This window comes from Mobula birostris, chromosome 3 (assembly GCF_030028105.1).
Source record: "Mobula birostris isolate sMobBir1 chromosome 3, sMobBir1.hap1, whole genome shotgun sequence".
Lineage (NCBI taxonomy): Eukaryota > Metazoa > Chordata > Chondrichthyes > Myliobatiformes > Myliobatidae > Mobula > Mobula birostris.
In genome coordinates, this window is record NC_092372.1 from 207,420,105 (window position 1) to 207,445,291 (window position 25,187).

Here is a 25,187-nt window from a genome sequence, read left to right on the forward strand (position 1 = left end):
AATAGGCATATACACAGGACTGAAAATGCTTACCCTACTTGGCTGATTACCATTGCTCTGCTGTGGAACGGTATATTCTGTGGAACTCCCAGCATGCAGCTTGGTAAAGGGGAAAAAAAAGCCATTAATTTCTCCTTATTGTAATCTAGATCAGAGTTGAGACATACACAGTTCCTTTCAGAGTAGAATAACTGCTATTAGCAGCATTGGCAAGATTATTCCTCTGAAGCTGCATGCTTAATTACATAGAATACTGCATAAATTGTCAAGTGCAAAGAATAATTTTGATAAATTAAAATACTAATTAAATAGGCCTTTGCAGAATTTTGAGAACATTATAGGGTTCAGCTCTTCCAGCTTATTTGCATATCCTTCATCTGGGGAGTTTTATTTTTTTTTAAAAGGCCCTTTTTTTGTTCATGGGCATCATTCATGAAAGATTTGCAGACAATAATTTGGTTGAAGCTCTAGTAACGTGCTGTTTCTACTTACTAGCCTTCATCTCCCCCTATTCCTTGCTTCTCTAATTGTCTTGTTTTGAAAGGACTGTGTGATTAATTAGCAGACCAGGTCTAATATGTATCAGACAATCACCTCCATTTTAATTACATGCAGCAAAATGCATTAAGTTTAGAAACTCTCCGTCTCATTTATGGTGTGTTAGCATAATTCTAGGCATTAAAAGAAGCAATATTTAATTTAAATCTCTCCTGTCCTGAGTGCATATTGGTGTTGCCTATTTTAAAAACACTGGTATGTTCAGAACTTAGTGCGGAGTTGGGTTGTGAAATTTAAAAGGGGAAACTTCTTTAAAATTCTAATACCCTACAGAGGATTGAAACTGCCCTGTTCAATTTGATAGAGGTGTGCAAGACCATGACAGGTTTAGACAGGGTAATTAGAGAGGAGCTGTTTCTAACCAGTGAGTATTTCAATGACCAGACAGGCAGATGTTCAAAGAGAGAAAAAAATAGACAGAGGCATTGTGAGGGTTTTTTCGTATATAGAGCATGGTGAAGACTCGGAACTCACCGCCTGTGAAGGAGGTGGAAACAGAGACACTGGGGTGCTCATAAGAGAACTGGATGGAGATTTTGAGGGAAAACGATTTGCAGAACTACAGGGAAAGAGCAGGGAAATGGGAATGAAGAGAGCTAAAATAGACTCTCCCTGTTGTCTTGGTTTGATATGTTTCTCAAACATTTATGTACTTGTATTAAACATCCTTGCTTTTGTTCAGTCATTAAGTCGAGCCTGACTCTTCGTGGGCTACAGGGTTCTCATGACAAGACATGGAGGGAGATTGCCAGGCCTTTCTTCCGCACGGGTACTGCTGCTGCCCAGTTTGGGACCCGGCTGGGTTTGAACTCAGGACCATCTGCCTTAAAGTCCAGTGCTGATGCCACTACACCACCAGCCAGCCCTAAAGATCCTTACCCAGGACATTAGCAACTGTTACAATGGCATAAGAATTCCGATATCCTACTGTTCTACAGTTTCCATTGATAGATCACACAATAGTTTTGAATGAAGAAGACCCTTTAATCTCCTTTGGTTTTTATCCTTACAGCATATCATTCATTCAGTCTTCATGCGGAGAATTTAACATTGGTCCACTCCATTCATTAATCATTGCGTTCCTCTGCATTTGACGTGGCTTTGTTTCATAAACCTAAAAAGAGTATAGCAGACAAAGAAGAATTCTCACTCCATGTCTCTCCTTCCATTACCTATCAGTATACCCGGCCAGCTGGAGAGCTAACCCCTCAGTGGTGTGAATTGCATTATCACCAGTGACTGTGGGTAAGGTGCTGGTTCAGAGATTAATCTCAACTAGCCATCTATGGACATGAGTTCAAAGCTCATTATGATGGCTGTGTCTACAATTCAAAGTACAAAGTAAATTTTATTGTTAACGTACATATACGTCACCAAATACAAGCTTTAGATTTATTTTCTTGTGGGCATACTCAAAAAAACTATAGAATAATAACCACAACAGAATCTTTCTTTCTTTTTCGATATTTTATTGATATTATATAAATTACATGAATACAAATACAAAATTCATAAGGATACAAGTAAATAATATGAATTACATTACATTTAAATCATAGTAATATGATCACAGTATCCCACATTCCAAATCAATCATGTATCAAAAAAGAATGAATTAAGAAATGAAATAGCATAAAGTAATTGTATGAACATGTGAATTCATTGATTGTGGGAACATTTTAATGATGTTGCAAGTGAACTTGAATGAAGTTATCCCCTATGGTTCACGAGCCTGATGGTTGAGGGGTAATAACTGTGATGGTGTGAGTCCTGAGGCTCCTGAACCTTCTCCCTGATGGCATCAGGATGGTGGGCATATCTGATGAGGGATGCTGCTTTCCTGCAAAAGCGTTTCATATAGATGTATTCGATGGTTGAGAGAGCATTACCCATGACAGACTGGGATTTAGAATTTAGCTAGTCATTAGTAAGATGACCATAATATTGGTAGTTGTCATCATGTGAGCACCATGAGGGTCATGTTTTTTGACTTCTCCAGTGTGTTCAACACCAACTGCCCTGCTCTGCTGGGGGAGAAGCTGACAGCAATACAGGTGGATGCTTCCCTGGTATCATGGATTCTTGATACCTGACTGGCAGACCACAGTACGTGTGCTTGCAACACTGTGTGTCCAGCAGAGTGATCAGCAGCACTGGGGCTCCACAGGGGACTGTCTTGTCTCCCTTTCTCTTCACCATTTACACCTCGGACTTCAACTACTGCACAGAGTCTTGTCATCTTCAGAAGTTTTCTGATGACTCTGCCATACTTGGATGCATCAGCAAGGGAGATGAGGCTGAGTACCGGGCTACGGTAGGAAACTTTGTCACATGGTGTGAGCAGAATTATCTGCAGCTTAATGTGAAAAAGACTAAGGAGCTGGTGGTAGACCTGAGGAGAGCTAAGGTACCGGTGACCCCTGTTTCCATCCAGGGGGCCAGTGTGGACATGGTGGAGGATTACAAATACCTGGGGATACAAATTGACAATAAACTGGACTGATCAAAGAACACTGAGGCTGTCTACAAGAAGGGTCAGAGCCGTCTCTATTTCCTGAGGAGACTGAGGTCCTTTAACATCTGCCAGACGATGCTGAGGATGTTCTATGAGTCTGTGATGGCCAGTGCTATCATGTTTGTTGTTGTGTGCTGGGGCAGCAGGCTGAGGGTAGCAGATACCAACAGAATCAACAAACTCATTCGTAAGGCCAGTGATGTTGTGGGGATGGAACTGGACTCTCTCACTGTGGTGTCTGAAAAGAGGATGCTGTCTAAGTTGCATGCCATCTTGGTCAATGTCTCCCATCCACTATATAATGTACTGGGTGGGCACAGGAGTACATTCAGCCAGAGACTCATTCCACTGAGATGCAGCACAGAGCGTCATAGGAAGTCATTCCTGCCTGTGGCCATCAAACTTTACAACTCCTCCCTTGGAGGGTCAGACACCCTGAGCCAATAGGCTGGTCCTGGATTTATTTCATAATTTACTGGCATAATGTACATATAACTATTTAACTATTTATGGTTCTATTACTATTTATTATTTATGGTGCAACTGTAACAAAAACCAATTTCCCCTGGGATCAATAAAGTATGACTATGACTATGTCTGATGATGACAGGAACCCTGGGCAGGAGAGTTTTAAAGTGGAAAAGCTGTTGCACTGGGGCATTTCCACTCTCTCAATCTCAGAAGTCCAGGTCCAGTGGTGTGAACAAGCGTCACAAACTGGGGTCTTTCTTGGTTACAGTGGATGATCATGATGTCTTCTATGCCTTCTCATGCTCTTTGGTCTCAATGGAGCTTTGCAGTACCATCTTTCTGCCCTTTGAATCTCACTGTAGATCTTATTCGTCCAGTCTGCTGGAGCTGAATTCATGTGTTAGGACAGCCATGTCCCTATCTCACAGGGGTATGAGGCCGGAGGTTGCTTCATCTAGTTTAGCCCACCTGTCAGAGTGGTGTATCAGGGAATGACTGCTGTTGCGTGCAAAGAGCAACTTGGAGCCACTGATGACAGCTGAGTGTCCAATAAGGACCAAAAATGAGTGAGCTGCCCAGGAATGGACACGACAAGCCCCTTCACTCTCGGACACCTCATACACCCCAACCATACCATTACATTACTGGATTGCTCTTAACAAATCTGCAGCCCTTCCTAGCCTGGCCAAAACGTGACTCAAGACCCACGTGTTTGACTGTGAAATGGTGCAGCAAGTCCAACTCACGGCAATTAGAGTTGAGCAATAAGTGAGCAATGCCTAAATCCTAAAAGAAAGAAGTTTGTTCCATTCTGTATCTGGTAGATGAAAAAAAAATGTCAGTGTTCACACCGATAGCAAAGTCATGCAGGTGTGTGGAGACACGAGTCTGCAGATACTGGAATCTGGAACAGCAAATGATTTATGTTTTTATTTATCGAGCTACACCGTGGAATGGGTCCTTCCAGCCCTTTGAGCCGCACCCCTGAGCAACCCCCGGTATAACCTTAACCTAATCGCGGGACAATTTACAATGACCAATTAGCCTAACAATTTTTGAATTGTGGGAGGAAACCGGAGCACCCGGAGGAAACTCATGCGGTCACGGGGAGAACAAACAAATTCCTTTCAGACAGCGGCCGGGTTGCTAGTACTGCACTGTGCTAATCACTACGCCACCATGGCACCCCCATCTGCTGGTGGAACAGGTCAGGCAGCATCTCTGCAGGGAAATGGATAGTCAATGTTTCCAAAGTTCAAAGTATGTGTATGTTACCATGTACTACCTTGTGATTCATTTTCTAGAAAAATAGAAATACGATACAATTTTACAAAAATAACGCACACAAAGACTGACAAATAATCAATGTGCAAAAGAATACAATTTGCAAATGTAAATACAATAATACTGAGAACATGGGTTGTAAAGAATCCTTGTAGGTCAAGTTCCTTTTTGTTGGGCACGTGGCCAAGTGGTTAAGGCGTTCGTCTAGTTATTTCAAGGTCGCTAGTTCAAGCCTCAGCTGTAGTGGCGTGTTTGTGCCCTTGAGCAAGGCACTTAACCACACATTGCTCTAGTCTGTGCGAGGAGTGGCGCCCCACATAGACTTCCAATCTGTGCCTTGTAAGGCATGAAAATGCCCAACACAGACCTCTCATGGTCTGAGTCGACGTTCCCCACCCCCCTTCTCCTGGACAAAAATCAGAGCGCAGAGAGCCAGTATGACAAGGTGAGGAGAAGGGGTGGAACAAGTGCTGGCAGGTGAAAGGCAGATCCAGGTTAGGAGGGGTAGTAGTAGATGAAGGAGGGAACAGTGGACATAGTGGCTGGAAGGTGATAGAGGGGACAAAAAAAGGACTGCAGGTGATGGAATCTGACAGGAGAAGAAAGTACAGCAGAGAACCAAATAAAGGAGGTGTGGTGAAGAGATGGGACCAGTAGAGGGAAGGGAAACAGAAGGATTGTGCAGGTGATGGGCAGACGGATTGGGTGGAAATAGGGAAATAAGCAGTAATGTGGGACTGGGGTGGGCGTAGGAGGAACTGGCTGCTGCTCTGATGTGGGAACTGCTGTCTTTGGACCCCACTGCTAGTTCCAGCAGACTGCTGGATGCAGGCATCCACTGAGAGGCCAGGGCCCAATTCACGAACAAGACCCAGGCTGTACAGGGCCTGCATAAGAGGATGGCTGCACCCCCGGATGGCTTCAGCAGCCAGCAAGTCCCCAGGATCACCAGCTGTCACTGAAATTAAAGATTAAAAACATTCAGGAGGCGTTAAAGAAGAAATAAAAATCCTTAAGATCAGTAACTTAAAAATATGCAAAGTTAAAAGGCATTGCTAATTGAAATAAATTAATTAGTCTCTGAGAACTACTCGTCCACAGTTATTTTTCTCATTGATTAAAAATGAAGTATCTTATTTAGAACAAATATAAAATAGGAGATCACAGGAAGGGGCCCTTCGGCCCACAAAGCCTGTGCTGACAACTTGTGCCAGGCCTAAACTGGCTCAGGTTGTGGGCAGATTTCCAGGCCGAATGTTCCTGTAATGCATCCTTGAGAATCTACCAGTGCAGTGCAGAGCCAAAGTACCCACGGAAGTCTGCAGCTGCTTTCATCTATAAGACATCACCCGAGGAGAGGGCCCAGTCCTGGCATAGGTGCAGATGGAAGATGTGCCCCATTACCTTTTAAAAATAAATAAAAAAGCAGATTCTGGACATCTAAAACAAAAACAGCAGATGCTGGGAGCACTTAGCATGTCCGGCAACGTCAAAGAGAAGATAAACAGGGTTAAAGTTTTAGGGCAAAGACTCTTTGTCAGATCTAACCCCTCTGATAAAGATCTCCAATGTAGGAAGTTAACTCTGTTTCCCTTCCTAATAATACTCCCTGACCTGCTGAATGCTTCTAGCATTTTCTGTTGTCTCATCACTTCTTGCTTCCTTGCTAGCTTGAAGTGGGTTACTGCTGGAGACTCTGAATCAATTGTGGCTTTGACAATGCATATACAGTATTCTTCTTCCATTTTCTCCGTGGTGTCCTTCTCATTGTATCACTTCATTTCATCCACAGACTTCCTCTTCCGCTCCTCCCAAATACTGCCTGCTCAATATCTCTTTTCCCTCATGTACTTCAACTTTCCTCTCAGTGTGCCCATAAAATTCCCGTCTTCTCTCTTGTGAAATATACAAATAGTTGAGGCAAATTGCCTCAGTCTCTGTCTTTGCTCCTTTAAAATAAATTGCCATGATAAAGGTAAACAAAAAGACCTAACTCAGAGCTTTTGCTTTTAGCCGTTACTGACTTTTACTTCAAAACAGCGCGTAATGAATTGATTGTGGGAACAGTACGCAAGACTAGCTTTAGTACATGTTGACAATGTTAAACCAATTCCAATTGATTATACGACTATAATGATGAAAACTTAAAAGTATGTTAATGTACCAGTAGGAACGATATTCTGTGGTTTGAGAAATCTGGGATTTGGCACCACAAACACTCCAGAGGATGTTGGATTATTGTTTTATTGTATTCAACTAAGCTCCAAGCTATACAAAATTATGAGGGGTATAGGTAGGTGCACAGTCTTTTCCTCAGGTCTGGGGAATCAAGAACTACAGGGTCTAGGGTGAGAAGGGATAGACACCATAGGAACGTGAGGGGAACCTATTTCGCCCAGAGGGTGGCCCATATAAGAAGTGAGCTGCTAGAGGAAGTGGTTGAGGCACATATATTAACAACTTTTAAAAGGCACTTAGACAGATTTATGGATAAGAAAGGTATAGAGGGATATTTGCAGGCAAATATGGCTAGCTTAGATGGGAATCTTGGCTGGCACGGACCAGTGTGGTCGAAGTCCCTGTTTCTGTGTTGCATGATTCCGTGACTCTCACATTTACTATTTTACTATTACTATTTACTATTTTATAGTAAATACACAACCTGTTAGTGTATTAGTGGGCCAAAGTTTTGGCTGCTGAAATTCATGTGAGCATAGGGTGTGTTGAGACTTCATTTCTTTGTGTGCTGTTCTCACACTGAATTACACAAAATGAAGTTCAGCCCAACTGATCCCTGCTGCTGTGAATTCTCCTCTTCATCTGTCCGCAGTCAGCTCTGCATTAACCTTCTTTTCCATGCTGCCTCACAATTGTCTAACTTTCCCAACTCAGGCAGGTACATTTCTGCCAGCAAAAAAGCCCTTGCAGGAATCCATCAAGTTTCTATGTGCATGAACTTTGAAAACCAGTGGATTTCCAAAAGCAAGACTTAATAGAATTTCCAAAAGAGAATCACCCGCAGCCCCTTTTCAGGACCCAGGTGTACCAAATCATATCTTGCTCTTAAAAATTAGGCTCAGCACATTGTCTCCTCACTGAAAGTAAGCCCTGTCTGAGGGGCAGGCGGGTTGACATGCCCAAAGACTCTGAGGCTGCTAGCATCTTTCTTGCCAGTGTGTTGCTTCACAGTTTTGGTTTGCAGTTCTCTGCACATTTGGCCCCATTTTAAGCTGTTCCACTTTTGTTTCTTTTCAGTGGCCAACAAAGAAAAACTGGAAAAGAAAACAGGATTGAAAATCTTACAAACAGGCGTGGGTGAGGTAAGCTGCAGTAGCCAGGTATTCTCGTTCTCTACCTGAATTACTACCTATTTATGATACTGTTGGACATCTACAAGAACAAGTTATTTCCTGGTTTTAAATAATGACACAAGAGAATTTGTACATAGATTTCGGGGAAAAAAAATCTGGAAGGAAGCAATTGATCGGTAGATGAGTAGCACCAGACACGTGTTGTTGTTGTATCTCCATATTGCACCTTGCCTATAAATAACGGTGGGATCAACATCTGTGAAGCAGATTGGCCAAGTGTCACTATATTGCAGGTTCAGCGCTAAGGTGAAATTCAATGTATGTGTGATTCATCACCCACTTATATACTCAAGTAATGCTGATGAAGTTTGATTTTACCTTTGCAAACTGGACAGTCCAACCACCAAAATGGCAAACAAAGCTACTGATCAATACAGCACACAAGGAGGTCATTTGTTCAAACTGAATGTCCCACAATTTGCTTTCCATGCCAGCCTCCTCCTGTCCTACCCATCTTCAGAACCAGGTTTATTATCACTGACATATGCTATTTTAAATTAATATATTTATTTATTGACATCCAGCCCTTCTGTCCCTTTAACCTGTGCTATCCAGCAATCCCCCCCCCCCCCCCCGCTGCTGATTTAATCCTAGCCTACAACAACCAATTAACCTACCAACCGCTACATCTTTGGATTCTGGGAGGAAACTGGAGCACCCGGAAGAAACCCACGCGGTAACGGGGAGAACGTACAAACTCCTTACAGGCAGCGGTGGGAATTGAATCTGGGTTGCTGGCACTGTAAAACGTTGTGTTAACAACCTACACTACCACACTACAGCACAGTGCGATACATAAAAATACTATAAATTGCAATCAGAAACAAATATCAAAATTTAACTCAATAAGTAGTGCAAAAAGAGAGCAAAAATAGTGAGGTTGTATTCCCCATTACTTAGTCTGTTGTACAACTTAATTAAATGGGAAACTACTATTATAAACAGAGTTCTCTGGGGCATTCCATCCCCTTTAGCATACAAATATGCAGTAATAGCTACCTGTGAGCCAAAAAGAAAACTAAGCTGATAAACCACAAGTCTAAAAGCCATTCACTTGATTGATAGTAAGTGGTCTTCTTGGTGCTGTTTAATCAACATTGTTAGGTGGACAAATGCAATAATTTTCTTGTATGATTTTAACATAGCCCAGTAGCAGTTATTGATCTGGTGATTGATTGCCCAGCACTAACAGGTTGGGAGTCCTTCTGGGAATCCTCAGATTGCATACGTTGTTGCTGATGCGATGTCCTGGAGATTGTTTTCGGCTATGTATTACATCCCCTTCAAAGTCCGTCATGGGCGTGTCAGTACGCTGAACAAGAGCGTACCAGACCGCGACCCAAACACGGAACAGATGACACAGTGGTGCAGCAAGTAGAGCTACTGCCTCGCACCAGCAGTAATCCAGGTTCAGTCCTGACCTCCGGTGCTGCCCGTGTGGAGTTTGCTCAGTCTCCCCGTGACTGGCTGAGATCCCTCCAGGTGCTCTGCTTTCCTCCCACAACCCAAAGATGTGCATTGGTAAGTTAATTGGCCACTATAAATTGGTGAGTGGAAAGTTATTGGAGAATGTGAGAAAGATAAAATGTGATTAAGGCATGACTGGTGTAAATTCGTGTTCGTTGGTCACAGTAGGCTCAGTGGGTCAGAGGGTCTGTTTCTGTATTGTATGTCTCTCTGAGAACAGAAACATTTCATTTTATTTGGTATTGGTTTATTAGTGTCACAGTAAAAAGATTCTCTTGCATACTGTTTATACAGATCAAATCTTTACATAGTTCATGAGGTAAAAAGAATAAAATAGCAAAATAATTGTAAAAGTTCCTGAAAAGTGCAGTGCAGGTAAGTGATAAAGTGTAAGATTGCAAGGAGGGGAAGTTGTAGATTTGTACAAGAGGTCCATTCAAGATTCTGATAACCGTATGGTTAAAGCTGTCCTTGAGCCTGATGGTACTTGCTTATATCTTCTGCCCCATGGGAGAGGAGAGAAGGGAGAACGTCCAGGGTGGGCGAAGTCTTGGCTTATGCCGGCTGCTATAATGAGGCAGCAAAACATATGAGAAGTATAATCAGAGTCCATTGAATGGAGGCTGTTTCCCGTGATGTGCTGAGCTGTGTCCACGACTCTCTGCAGTTTCTGGCAGTTTAGTCTTGAACCCTGAAACAGCTTTTCATTCTCATTGATTCCACCAATTGTTGGTGCACATAGACATTCTTTATGCAACAGCACTCAGGCAAATGGCCCGATGAGTCACAGAGACTCAGTTGTCACCTTATAAGGTGCACCTGTACACCTGCTTTTTAATACAAATATATAATCAACCTATCATGCGGCAGCAGCTCAGTGCATAAATGCATGCAGATGCGGTCAAGAGATTCAGCTGTTATTCAGACTGAGGAAAAAATGTGATCAAAGTGACTTAGACTGTGGAATGATTGTTGGTGCCAGATGGAGTGGTTTGAGTATCTCAGAAACTGCTGATAGCCTAGGCTTTTCATGCTCAACAGTCTCTAGAATTTATAGAGAGTGGTGCGAAAAGCAAAAAACGTCTGGTGAGCAGCACTGGATGAAAATGTGTTGTTCATGGGAGAGGTCAGTAAGAGTATTTTTTTCCCCCAAGTATGTTAAAAATAAAAGAGAAATGAGAGTCGATATGGCACTGCTAGAAAATGAGGCAGGAGAAATAATAATGGGGGACAAGGAGATGGCTGCTGAATTAAATGAGTATTTTACATCAGTCTTCACTGTGGATGAGACTAGCAGTATGCCTGATGTTGTAGTGTGTGAAGGAAGAGAAGTGGGTGCAGTTACTGTTACAAGAGAGAAGATACTCAAAAAGCTGAAAGACCCAAAGGTACATAAGTCACCCAGACCAGAGGAACTGCGTCATAGGGTTCTGAAAGAGATAGTGTTAGAGATTGTAGTGGCATTAGAAATGATCTTTCAAAAATCATTGGACACTGGTATGGTGCCAGAGGACTGGAAAATTGCAAACGTTACTCCACTCTTTAAGAAAGGAGGAAGGCAGCAGAAAGGAATTATAGACCAGTTAGCCTGACCTCAGCGGTTGGGAAGATGTTGGAGTCAGTTGTTAAGGATGAGGTGATGGAGTGCTTGGCGGCACAGGACAAGATAGTACAAAGTCAGCATGGTTTCCTTCAAGGAAAATCCTGCCTGATGAACCTGTTGGAGTTCTTTGAAGAGATTACAAGTGGGATAGATAAAGGGGATGCAGTGGATGTTGTATATTTGGACTTTCAGAAGGCCTTTGACAAGGTGCCACACATGAGGCTGCTTACCAAGTTAAGAACCCATGATATTGCAGGAAAGTTACTAACATGGTTAGAGCTTGCCTGACTGGAAGGAGGCAGCGAGTCGGAATAAAAGGACCCTTTTCTGGTTGGCTGCCAGTGACTAGTGGTGTTCCACAGCAGTCAGTGTTGGGACCACTTCTTTTTATGCTGTATATAAATGATAGAGATAATGGAATGGATGGCTTTGTTGCCAAATTTGCAAATGATACGAAGATTGGTGGAGGGGCAGGTTGTTACAAGAGCATAGGAAGTGAACTCGAGTGCAGGACACAGGCATGAAGATTGAGTTTGGGTGCTTACATGGGCATAAACACCAAACAGCAACAGGAGGAATCTTGACACAGAGCCTTGACTTAGAGCCCTGTCAGAAAACCTTGACGCTGAGTCTCGACTCAGAGAAACTGAGTCTCAAGGGTAAACCTTGAAACAGGAGCTAGACTTAGAACAAATAGTTCTAAGCATTTGGGGAACATAGTTACCTCACAGGAAAAAAGACCAACGAACTGGTGACTAGTGGTTGTGACACCAGGGTTCTTATACTGCAGTTCTTGATGGAGACCAACTGTGCTGTCAAAGCAAATTAGCAGTAAATGGGAAATTAATGATCAGAAACCAGGCATAATCAAAGGAAATTAGGAGCAAGATAGGGGATTAATGATCGGGACCATGCTAGTACCCCCCCCCCCCAATGGGAGCCTCCAGGCGATCCACCAGGCTTGTCCAGATGGTCCTGATGGAAATCACGGATGAGGGAAGGGTCCAAGATGAAGGAGTGGGGAATCCAGGAATGTTCCTCTGGGCCGTATCCTTCCCAATCAACCAGGTTTTGAAGGCTCCTGCCTGGGTGGCACACATCCAGTAATCGCCGGACGGTGTATGCTGGGTGGTCATCAATGATCCGGGCGGGTGGAGGGGGTTCAGCAGGAGGGCACAAAGGGCTGACAGATACCGGTTTCAATTGGGAAACATGGTATGTAGGATGGATGTGCATAGATCTGGGCAGTTTGAGTAGGACCCTGTGGGGTTGATAATACTCTTAATCTCGAATGGTCCCAGGAAGCGAGGGGCGAGTTTCTTGGGCTCGTTCTTGAGGGGGATGTCTTTAGAAGAGAACCAAACCTTCTGCCCAGGCCGATAATCAGGTGCAGGAATCCGATGGCAATCGGCAATTCTCCAGTTGCAGTCGGCTGAGCGGAGCAGGGCCGCGTGTGTTTCTTCCCAGATCTTGTGGCACCAGTGGAGATGTGCCTGAACAGAAGGCACAGCAATATCATCTTCATGTGTGGGAAACAGAGGGGGTTGGTAACAGAGGGAGCTGGTAACAGAGGGAGCATTCAAAGCGAGACATTCTGGTGGCGGTGCTGACCAGGGAGTTGTGGGCGTACTCTACCCAAGCAAGATGGGTGCTCCAGGCAGACGGATTGTTGGCAGTTATGCAGTGCAGTGCTGCTTCCAACTCCTGGTTAGCCCATTCTGTTTGACCGTTTGTCTGTGGATGAAAGCCAGATGACAGACTTGCTGAGGCTCCAAGGGCTTGACAAAAAGTTCGCCACACATGAGAGGCAAATTGGGGACCCCGGTCAGAAATAGTGTCAGTGGGAATCCCGTGAAGGTGGAAGATGTGATGGCCGAGAAGGTCGGCTGTTTCATGAGCTGTAGGGAGTTTGGGAAGGGCTACGAAGTGCACAGCTTTGGAGAAGCGGTCCACCACGGTGAGTACGACAGTGTTCCCATGTGAAGGGGTTGTAGATATTTGTTCTTTACGGTAGTGCTACTTAGGCCTCAGTAGTCAATGCAGGGGCGCAGTGATCCGTTGTCCCTCCCCACAAAGAAGAAACCTGCGCTAATAGGGGAGGATGAGGGTCAGATAATCCCCGCCACGAGAGAATTGTTTAAGTAAGCCTCCATTGCTTCCCTTTCTGGCCAGGACAAGTTATATAGCCGACTGGTAGGTAGAGGAGATCCGGGGAGAAGATCAATAGCACAATCATAAGGGTGGTGTGGAGGCAGGAAAAGAGCCCGTTGTTTGCTGAGCTCCTCTCCCAGATCATAGTATTCTGCAGGAACCTTGGATAAGTCAGGGGTTTCAGTGGCAGACGAGACTGCGGTGATTTTCACAGGGGAAAGGGCCGATTGAAGACAAGTGAATGACAGAATGGGCTCCAGATGGTTATCTTCCCAGTGGATCAATCAAAGTGGGGATTGTGGCGGCTTAACCGGGGTACCCAAGAACGATAGGAGCTTGAGGAGAGGAAATTAAGTTAAATTGTACCTGTTCCCGATGGTTTCCAGAGAGAATAAGAGACGGGTGGTGTGCAGTGAGTGACTCGGGCCCGCAGTCTACTGTCCAGTGCCCGGGCTTCCAGAGGGGTACTCAACGGCTCCTGAGGAATTCCAGCCCGGGAAGCTATGTCTTCATCCAGAATGTTTCCCTCAGCACCAGACTCCACTAGAGCTGATAGAGGCAGGGATTGTTTGTTGTAACATAGTAGCCAGGATCTGGGAATGGAAAGGAATTATTGTCTGGCTCACCAGGGTCCTTCTTTCTACTGGTGAGCCTTCCTTCTTTGGCCGAAGGGGACAGGTAGCACGGAAGTGGCTGGACTGGCTGCAATATAGACACTCACCCGCTCTCAATCTCCAGAGTTGCTCAACGGGAGAGAGGCAGTTCCGTCCCAGCTGCATGAGTTCCTCTCCCAGGGCGGTAGAAATGGCTGGGCTGGGAGCAGGAGAGAGACTTGTTCTTTCAGGAGGCAGAAAGGAGTGCCGTGGAGTGGCCAATGGTGGTGGACGACCAGATCTTTCCCTATGGCGTTCCCGGAGATGATTGTCCAACCTGATGGCTAGGGAGATTAAGGAATCCAGGCTGTTGGTGTCGTCTCTTGCCGCCAGCTCATTTTTCACCCTGTTGCAGAGACCATCCCGAAATACCACTTGGAGTGCCTCGTCATTCCACCGAGTTGGCCGCTAACATCCGGAACTCCACGGATTATTTGGCAATGCTGCATGAGCCCTGATGGAGAAGGAGAAGACGCTTAGCGGCATCTTTACCACGGACGGGGTTGTCAAAATTCTTTCTCATCTCCTGACAAAGGTGGGGAATGAAGAGCAGATATCTGGCTGATTATCCCAAACAGCTGTAGCCCACACTAAGGCACTTCCCCGCAACAACCCCATGATACAAGCTTCCTTAGATTTGTCCGTGGCATACATGGATGACTGCTGACTGAACACCAAGGAGCATTGCAGAAGGAAGGCCTGGCACTTCCCCAAATCCCCAGCATAGGGTCCTGGTTCAGATATATGTGGCTGTCTTGGTGTGGGTGTTGCTGACACGTAGGGGGTTGCCACTACAGCCTGTGAGGACTGGTTTGACAGAGTTCCAGGAGTGGATGGGGTAAGATTAGTGGATACACAGTCCACCTCGTTTCCGATCTTCGTTATGTTAGCAGATAGGGAACAGAGGTTCTCCACGACATCCCTAGATGTTGGTCATGCAGACCCAGTAGGGAGCCCTGGCTGGCGAGGGCTTGTTGCAGGGTCTTCATGTCTGCTGGGTCCATTTTTGTCCGGTTCATCCTGCTACAAAAGCGTAGGAAGCAAACCCAAGTGCGGGACACAGGCACGGAGATTGAGTCTGAATGCTTACACGGGTGTAAGCACCAAACAGCAAACAGGAGGAATCTTGACACAGAGCCTTGACTTAGAGCCCTGACACAAAAGTTTGATGCAGAGTCTTGACTCAGAGAAACTGAGTCTGGTAGGTAAACCTTGAAACAGGAGCTAGACTTAGAACAAACAGTTCTAAGCGGTCAGGGAACCTAGTTATCTCACAGGAAAAAGACCAACAAACTGGCAACTAGGGGTTGTGATGCCGGGGTTCTTATGGAGACCAGGTGTGCTGTCATCAAAGCAAATTAGCAGTAAATGAGAAATTAACGACTAGAAACAAGGCATAATCAAAGGAAATTAGAAACAAGATAGGGGATTAATGATCAGGACTATGACACAGGTAGTGTTGAGGAAACAGGTAGGATGCAGAAGGGCTTATACAGATTAGGAGAATGGGCAAGAAAGTGGCAAATGAAATACAATGTTGGAAAACACATGGTCGTGCACTTTCGTAGTAGAAATAAACATGCAGACTATTTTCTAAACAAGAAGAAAATCCAGGAATCTGAGATGCAGAGGGACTTGGGAGTCCTTGCGCAGAACACCCCGAAAGTTAACTTGCAGGTTGAGTCAGTGGTGAGGAAGGCAAATGCCATGTTGGCATTCATTTCAAGAGGTCTAAAATACAAAAACAAGAATGGATGCTAAGCCTTTATAAGGCACTGGTGAGGCCTCACCTCGAGTATTGTGAACAGTTTTGGGCCCCTCATCTAAGAAAAGATGTGCTGGCATTGGAGAGGGTCCAGAGGAGGTTCACAAGGATGATTCCAGGAATGAAAGGGTTATCATACAAGGAACGTTTGATAGCTCTGGGTCTGTGCTCGCTGGAATTCAGAAGGATGAGGGGGGATCTCATTGAAACCTTTCGAATGTTGAAAGGCCTAGACAGAGTAGGATATTTCTCCTCATGGGAGAGTCTAGGACAAGAAGGTATAGCTTCAGGATCGAAGGGCGCCCTTTCAAAACAGAGATGCGGAGAAATTAGCCAAAGGGTGGTGAATTTGTTGCCACATGCAGCCAGATTGTTGGGTGTATTTAAGGCAGAGATTGATAGGTTCTTGATTGGACATGGCATCAAAGGGTTACGGGATGAAGGCCAGGAACTGGGGTTGAGGAGGAGATGGAAAAAAGGATCAGCCATGATTGAATGGCCGAACAGACTCGATGGGCCAGATGGCCTAATTCTGCTCCTATGTCTTATGGTCTTGTGGTCAGACTGGTTCAAGCTGACAGGAAGCTGATCTTAACTCAAATGATCATGCATTACAACAGTGCTGTGCAGAAGAGCATCTCTGAATGCACAACATATAGAACCTTGAAGTGGATGGGCTACGACAACAGAAGAGAATGAACGTACACTTAGTGGCCATTTTATTGAGTACAGAATATAACTTATAAAGTGGCCACTGAGTCTAGTTCAATAAAAAAAATTAGGAAACACCATTAAATGCTCACCGTGCTTGTGATGCTGACCTCCTATAATTTATTTCTCACTGAACCTGCTAGGGATAAACATAACTTTTTTCTCTAGTCCTGCTGAAGGGTCTCGGCCCTAAGTGTCGACTGTGTTCTTTTCCATAGATGCTGCCTGACCTGCTGAGTTCCTCCAGCATTTTGTGTGTTGCTTGGATTTCCAGCATCTGCAGAGTTTCTCTTGTTTGTTCGATATGTGCCATGTAGTATGATGTAGGCGATCATGGTTTTTCCATGACCACGATTGTTCTTGGTAAAGTTTTCTACAGAAGAGATTTGCCATTGCCTTCTTCTGGGTAGTGTCTTTACAAGAGAGGTGATCCCCAGCCATTATCAAAACTCCTCAGAGATTGTCTGCCTGGCGTCAATGGTCGCATAACCATGACTTGTGGTGTGCAACGGCTGCTCATACGACCATCCACCACCTGTTCCCGTGGCTTCACATTACCTGATTGGGGGGGGGGGGTGCTAAGCAGGTGCTACACCTTGCCCCAAGGGTGACCTGCAGGATAGTGGAGAGAAGGAATGCCCTTCACCTCCTTTGGTAGAGGTGTAGCTCCACCTCATCACCCTACAGATAAACAGCCCAACAATTTAACATTACAATGATACCAGCACTGTAAAGTCAGATACGTTAGGAACTCTTAAGAGACTCTGAGGTAGGCACACAGATAAAAGAAAAATGGAGGGCTCTGTGGCAGGGAAGGGTTAGGTTGATCTTGGTGTCAATCAAAAGGTCGACACAACATCATGGGCTGAAAGGGTTGCACTGTTCCATGTTCTACGTTCAGACAAGGGTTACTTATACCTGAAGCAGGAGAGTAGCTCAGTGAGCAAGCTGGTAATTGAGCCCTTACAGGATGCCAGTAATCAAACTTCGTGTGAAACTACTTGTGCTATGCTCAGGTGGTTTTCATCTTATCCTGCAAGGCCTCAGTAAATTGCTTTTGTTAACTTCTGCCAAGAAATCTATGGCATCTAATGGATCAGGCTGTAAACTTAAAAGTGGTCAATATCAGACAAAGTGCAGTGATTCTTCTAGGGTTCAAGCACATTGACATTGTGCTGAAGTTATGGGTCTAACACTCTTCAAAGCTGCGCAAGTGGGAGGCCAATCCCAACTGTGTGGCTAGAAAATGTAAAAGTGATTAACTAATTGCTAGAATTTAAAAAACTATGAGTAATGGTGGGCCATGAAATCATCTGGGTCACTTAAAAGAAATCTCTTAGCCAGTCTGCCCCATGATGGACTCCAGACTCACACTTGAGTAGTTAACTCTTAACTCCCCTCTGAAATGAATAGAATCAAACCCATCAAATCCTCAATCCTCAACTTGCCTTCCATGCTCACCTGCTGTAATCAATTTCTCACTGGACCTACTGGGGACAGATAGCCTAACAACGTAATGTTACATTGACTTCTAAATAAGTAAAGACTGTTTCCAATAACATTGCATCAACAACAAGGAGCCATGATTTTGTACAAAACTCTATATAAGTGGGTTGGGAGGTGCATGAAAGTTAGTGACTGATGCAGGCATTCTTCTAAAATGACTATTTGAAGCAGGAAAGTTCACAAGATAAGACCATCATGTTATCAGATTCTGAAGCAGAACCCCTGCAATGGTTGATGGCTGATGGCTGTCCCAGCTTGGATGAGGTGAGATTATGTTTCACCCATCGATCACTAAGGCCAAGATAAGGCACCAAGTTAGAACTTCAATCTGCAGTGCTTTCTGTTTGAATGGTTGGATTGCCTTTACTTGAAACAAGATTGTTTGCTTGTTGACTGATGGAGTTGGGATTTCTTCTGCCTAGTGCAAAGGGCAAGATATTAAAAAGCAAGGCATTGTCTGTGAAGCTTTGAAGTCTCTGTTTACTTCAAAATGAGTGGGCTTAAATGAAAGAAATCCCATGGGTAAAAACTGTGGATTTGGTAACAAGTTTTTAAACTTTCAGAGCTTGTCCAAGCCTATTCTATTCATCTCAAATCTAAACGGAGAAATACATTTCATAGTCTGTTCTGCAGAGCAGTTCTTAAATTAAGAAGGTGTGTCCAGAATCTTTTATAACCTTCAATATCAACAACACTTCCTAATTTCATGTAATCTGCAAATTTATTGATCAAGCATTGTGCATTCACATCTAGATCATTCATATAAATAATGGAAAACAAGAATCCCAATATTGACTTTTGTGGTGCATCACTAATCACTGGTTTCCATTCTGAGAAGCAATCTTCAACCAGCACCCTCAGCTTCCTACCTCTGAACCAATTTTTAACCTACCTATGTATCTCTTCCTTCAATTCTGTGGGATGTTACCTTCCAGACCAGTTTACCATATAGCACTTTGTCAAAGGCCATGCTAAAATCCAAATGGACAACGTTCACTGCCTTACCATCATATACCCTTTTGATTATCTCTTCAGAAACCTCTAAAATGTTTGTTAAGCATGCCCTTCCACTCACAAAGCCATGGTGACTGCTCCTATGTAGACTATATCTATCCAAATAGATATATTTGGATATAGTTATATATATATATATATATAGACTATATTTTATATAGTCTGCATTGGATATATTTGGTTCCACACGGTAGGCTTATTCAGAAAGTCAGAAGGCATGGGATCCAGGGAAGTTTGGCCAGGTGGATTCAGAATTGGCTTGCCTGCAGAAGGCAGAGGGTCATGGTGGAGGGAGTACATTCGGATTGGAGGATTGTGACTAGTGGTGTCCCACAAGGATCTGCTCTGGAACCTCTACTTTTTGTGATTTTTATTAACGACCTGGATGTGGGGGTAGAAGGGTGGGTTGGCAAGTTTGCAGATGATGCAAAGGTTGGTGGTGGTGTAGATAGTGTAGAGGATTTTCAAAGGTTGCAAAGAGACGTTGATAGGATGCAGGAGTGGGCTGAGAAGTGGCAGATGGAGTTCAACCCGGAGAAGTGTGAGGTGGTACACTTTGGAAGGACAAACTACAAAGCAGAGTACAAAGTAAATGGCAGTATACTTGGTAGTGTGGAGGAGCAGAGGGATCTGGGCGTACATGTCCACAGATCCCTGAAAGTTGCCTCACAGGTAGATAGGGTAGTTAAGAAAGTTTATGGGGTGTTAGCTTTCATAAGTCGAGGGATAGAGTTTAAGAGACGCGATGTAATGATGCAGCTCTATAAAACTCTGGTTAGGCCACAATTGGAGTACTGTGTCCAGTTCTGGTCACCTCACTATAGGAAGAATGTGGAAGCATTGGAAGGGGTACAGAGGAGATTTACCAGGATGCTGCCTGGTTTAGAGAGTATGCATTATGATCAGAGATTAAGAGAGCTAGGGCTTTACTCTTTGGAGAGAAGGAGGATGAGAGGAGACATAATAGAGGTGTACAAGATATTAAGAGGAATAGATAGAGTGGATAGCCAGCGCCTCTTCCCCAGGGCACCACTGCTCAATACAAGAGGTCATGGCTTTAAGGTAAGGGGTGGGAAGTTCAAGGGGGATATTAAAGGAAGGTTTTTTACTCAGAGAGTGGTTGGTGCATGGAATGCACTGCCTGAGTCAGTGGTGGAGGCAGATATACTTGTGAAGTTTAAGAGACTACTAGACAGGCTACTAGACAGGTATATGGAGGAATTTAAGGTGGGGGTTTATATGGGAGGCAGGGTTTGAGGGTCGGCACAACATTGTCGGCCAAAGGGCCTGTTATGTGCTGTACTACTCTATGTTCTATGTTCAAATGCTGGTACACCCCTTCCCCTGGAATTCCTTCCAGTAACTTCCCTACCACTGATGTCAGGCTGACCAGTTGTAGTTCCCTTGCCGATCTTTGCTACCCTTTTTAAACAATAGAATGACATTAGCCACCTTCCGGAACTTCACCAGTGACTAACAATGAAGAAAACATCTCAGCAAAGGTCTCTACAATTTCTTCTTTGGCCTCCCACAAAATCTGAGTGTGCACTTGGTCAGGACCTGGGGGTTTATCTGCCTTAATGTACTCTAAAGCTTCAATATCTCTTCTCTGGTAATACGAATATTCCCCAAAATATCTCCACTTGTTTCGCTTATCTCTTGAGCAAACCATTATTTTCTCATCAGTAAACACCAAAGAGAAATACTCATTAAAATTCCCTCCCATCTCTTGTTGCCTGCCTGTCTCTAAGGTGAGCTGGCCATCCTTTTACTTTTAATATAGCTGTGGAACAGCTTGGGATTTCCCTTAACTTTGCCTGCCAGTCCGTCTCATACTCTTACTTTGCCCCTTCTGATTTCCCTCTTAAGTGTATTCTTAACCTTTTTGTAGTCATCAAGGAGTTTGCTCAGCACTGACCTCCTAAACCCAAATGTATGCTTCTTGATTCTTGACCAGTCTCGATATCATGGGTACCAAAACATGCCACGTTTATCCTTCACCCTAATTCAACTCTTGTTATCACTCTCTTAAAGCCTCCGACTTGCCATTCATTCCTTTCCCTTCAATCAGGCTCACCTAATCAATCTCTGCTGAATCCTGCCTAATTCCCCCCAATTTCAATAGGTATATTTAATGTCAGAGAAATGTATACAATATACATCCTGAAATTATTTTTCCTCTCAAACATCCACAAAAACAGAGGAGAACCCAAAGAATGAATGACAGTTAATTGTTAGAAACCCAAAGTCCCCCCCCAACTCCCCCCTCCCATGCATAAGCAGCAGAAAGGCAACAACCCCCCTGCCCCCACTAGCAAAAAAGCATTTGCACCCCCTGCTGACCACTCAAGTGCGCAGCAAAGCATCAATAAAGAAACAGACTACCCCAAAGACTACTTGTGAACCCGGTAATTTGACATACTACAGGCTCCCTCCCTAATAAGGGAAAAAGAGGTGTTCCCGTTTCACTACAAGAGGGGAGACATAACAAAAACAACTTTCTGGTTTATGGTGTTAGAAGTCTGTTGTGTCGCTTTTCCGAGATCTGTGCCCAAAGAACTCGAGTCTCTGGGCACACAGTCAGCAGCCAGCTCGCTGCTTTTGATCTTCCGTGTACTCCCACGACACATCAGGCGGCAGTGGCACCAGCCTCGAATCCACCCACCTCCAGAGCCAGGAACGTCCGGCACCCTGAAGGAGTGCTAGTCTTCCAGGCCGCATCCTTGGCATATCAAAAAGCAGCCAGTCGTGAGGCCCTGAGGGCGGGTCCCATTTCTGCAAAGAACCAAAGTCAGCGTGTAACTCCAGGTCACGGTCTACAAAAGAACCCTGAAAAGAGAAAAAGGTATTAAAGGTAGAAATAGAGCTGTTTCTGAAGATGCAAGCGAAGGAGTTGCTGTTAGGTGCCATCATCCTAAACTCCATTCTCCGTAATCAGACTCCAACCTGTGGACCTGTCCTCTCCTTTTGCATTGCTATCTTAAAATTCATGGAATCGTGGTCATTAGAGGCAAAGTGCTCTCTGACTGACACTTCAGTTACTTGCTCCACCTCCCTATTAAAGAAGAGGCCCAATTTTGCCCCATCTCAAGCAGAACCCTTGGTATGTTGACTCAGAAAGATTCCTGGACACTTCACAAGTTCTACACCACCATGCCCTTATCAGTCAAGATTGCTTAATGTCATTTCCTGTACACAAGAATAAAGGAGAATAACAGAATTATTACTCCAGATCTGATGCAGCACAAAAAAAACACAAAAGATAACGAACACATTAACAATTTAAAAAACCCACAATAAACATAAGTACATCAGATAGCTTGGATATGGTGATTGATTGAATGACAATAAAGTGACGCTGGGCTGTACAGAAGGTGACTGACAGGAAAAAATAAAGTAGCGATGGAGTTACTGGTGGAGGTGTTGATCAGACTTACTGGTTGGGGGATGAGAACTGTTTTTGAGTCCGGTGGTCCTTGTGTGGATGTTATGTATCCACACAGAAGATGGCAGCAGTAAAAAAACACGACCAACCTCCAGATGGTTCACAAAACTACCTTCACTTCTGTTATGTCTTCTTTTTCTTTCAAATGTGTTTCTGCTACGGTCGAGGCTCTGGATCTACATTTTGGTGACGTGTTTTCGGGCGGACTGAGCGATCTCGTGCTTTGCTGTCCCTGACAGTGTTCCATGAAGCTCCAAGTGGAGTGTACGGCCTCATGGCCAAGAAGCCTGAAAGAAGGGTGTGAGCCCATAATTGACTCCATTTCTCACAGATCTTGTCGATTAAAGCGCCGAAGAACACTGCAACCACCGAGATGGGTGCAGAAGACTAGCGGGTGTTCAGAGCCAACTACCAGCCTCTCACTTGCTGCTGCCGGACAAAAGTGTCTGCGTGTGACCATCTCAGCTCTATCTCGCTCATTGTTCCCGAAAGAAGGTCCCTGCATTTGAGTGGTCTCTCTCTCTCCCTCAATGACGTTGGAGGATGGGCAAGATTTAATCGATGCAGTTTCTGGATTGGAGTCTGTAGTTCAACTTGTGATATATTTCTGGTTTCTGGGTGCTCCTTTTTTTGTTGCTATTTTGGGCGACTTTGAATCAGGGCAGCCTGCAAATAATGAACATTGAGTTGACCTGAATGTGCCTGGATTCTTCTGATTTTGTGTTTTGAGTTCTGTGTTTTTTGCTCAATTTTTTTGTTGTCGATTTGCACAATTTCTTTTTTTTTTGCACGCAAGCTTTGGGGAGGGGTGATGTTTTACTCTGAATGGGTTCCACGGTTTTCTTTGTTTTGTTGCTATCTATGAGAAAGATGAATACATACTTTGATAATAAATGTAACACCCTGGAAATGGTTTCACTGCTAATGTAATGGTTTTTCTGTAGCGGCAGTGTTTGACTAGAGATAACAGGGGCTTTGGAACGTGCGCTGTCCAGTGAAGGGAGTGTTTTTTCTTGTGTGTCCTCGGTCTTTTGTTCGGTGAGAGATGAACAGGGAAGATGTGAGAAAGGAGAGGTCGTAGACCACAAGACAGAGCGGACTTGGGGTGAGGAGCCAGGAGTCAACAACGCCCAGGGGAAGTCAATGGAGGACTAACGGGCGGGAAACCGTCAGCTCCAATGTACACATTAGACTGTTTCATTCAAATGGGCCCTTTTCTCTTTGTCTTTCTTCACTTAACCCTCTAGTCAAATTAAGAATTATAAAGCTGAATCATTTAATTGCAAATGGTGTACTGTCTGATAATTCGTGGTACTGAGTTGTAACAGGGTAACACATCACACAGCATCCACACAAGCAAGAGGTTTTGAACCTCAGATTTCACTCGTTTGGCAGGACCAGAGACTCTCTTCCCTAGACTAACGCTGCCTACCAAACCGGAGGGTTACATAAATGTACTTTGAATCTTTGAATGTAGCCTCCTCTCTGATGAGAGTGGGACAGACTGTCGTGGGTAGGATGTTGCTGGCACTTTTCCAGCACCTTTCCCTCTCTATATATGTCCTTGATGCTAATGCCGGTGTTGTGTTGGGCAGTGAGGCAGCTTGCTTTGAAGCTCTCCAATCTTCACATTTTCAGTATGACATGAGTATGGATCTCTCTTGAGATCCCTTAGAAAGTAGGGCTGTTGTTGAACTTTCTTGACTGTGTAGGATCTGTTCTGGGGACATGAAAAACTGTGTTTGAAGTGCACTTCCAGGAGTTTAAAACTGTTTGCAGGTTTCACTGTTGTGCCACTGATGTAAATTAGGATGTGAGTGGTGCAACTTCTCCTGAAGCTGATTACTATGTCCTTAGTCTTGTTGGCATTACGGAAGAGGTTAATTGCCTTGTACCAGGCCTCTTATGGGCTGCCCCAGCACACCCTCGGGTGTGTTGTTTGTTAACACAAATGGCTTATTTCACTGTATGTTTTGATCTACATGTGATAAATAATCTTGAATTTTGAACCTTGAAACGTGGTCTCTAACCTCTGCTCTTACATCTTCCCTTATCAAAAAGACAACACCTCCAGCACTGCTTACACCTAACCCTGCTAAGAGTCATTGATTTGAGTTAAGGCTTCAGGTCAATGACTGTTTGACATGTGAGACTGCAGATGCTGGAGTAACTCAGTGGGTCAGGCAGCAATTGTGATGAGAAATGCATGGTTGACATTTTGGGTCAAGATGTTGACTAATCATGCCCTTTCATAGATGTTGCCTGACCTATCAAGTTCCTCCAGCACTTTTGTGTGTTGCAATGATATTTTTTGAATCACTGGAGCTTTGCTATATTAGGCAAATATGGCAGATTGAGTGATTATGGGGAAATGGGAACTCATTAAACTGCAAACAAGTAGAGCATTTTGGAGGCACATTAGCACTTACAAAAACCAAAGCAGTCAGTTCCTCCAGACAGTTAAGGGGTTGATGCATTCTCAGATTATATCCCACTAAATTGCTTCCTCAAATAGCTCTAACTTGTGAACAAAAAATATTCAGTAACAATTTCAAAAAAGAATAGGCACTTTATACTTAATCTCACTGGTTTTATTCATCACGCAAACATGGTTGCAATGCTCTTAATGAGCAATAGTAGATTAGCACTCAGGTTGTCTCTGTAATTACGTAG

General features: G+C 44.2%; 1 protein-coding gene across 2 annotated transcripts in view; it reads left to right on the forward strand.

Annotated features, from left to right (window-relative positions):
* ptprn2 (protein tyrosine phosphatase receptor type N2) overlaps positions 1-25,187 on the forward strand; it is a 1,029,064-nt gene that overhangs the window by 730,952 nt on the left and 272,925 nt on the right. For both annotated transcript variants that reach the window (XM_072254029.1, XM_072254030.1), the window contains exon 12: positions 8,084-8,148. In XM_072254029.1, coding sequence (XP_072110130.1) covers positions 8,084-8,148 — 65 coding nt within the window. The remainder of the gene's footprint in view (positions 1-8,083; positions 8,149-25,187) is intronic.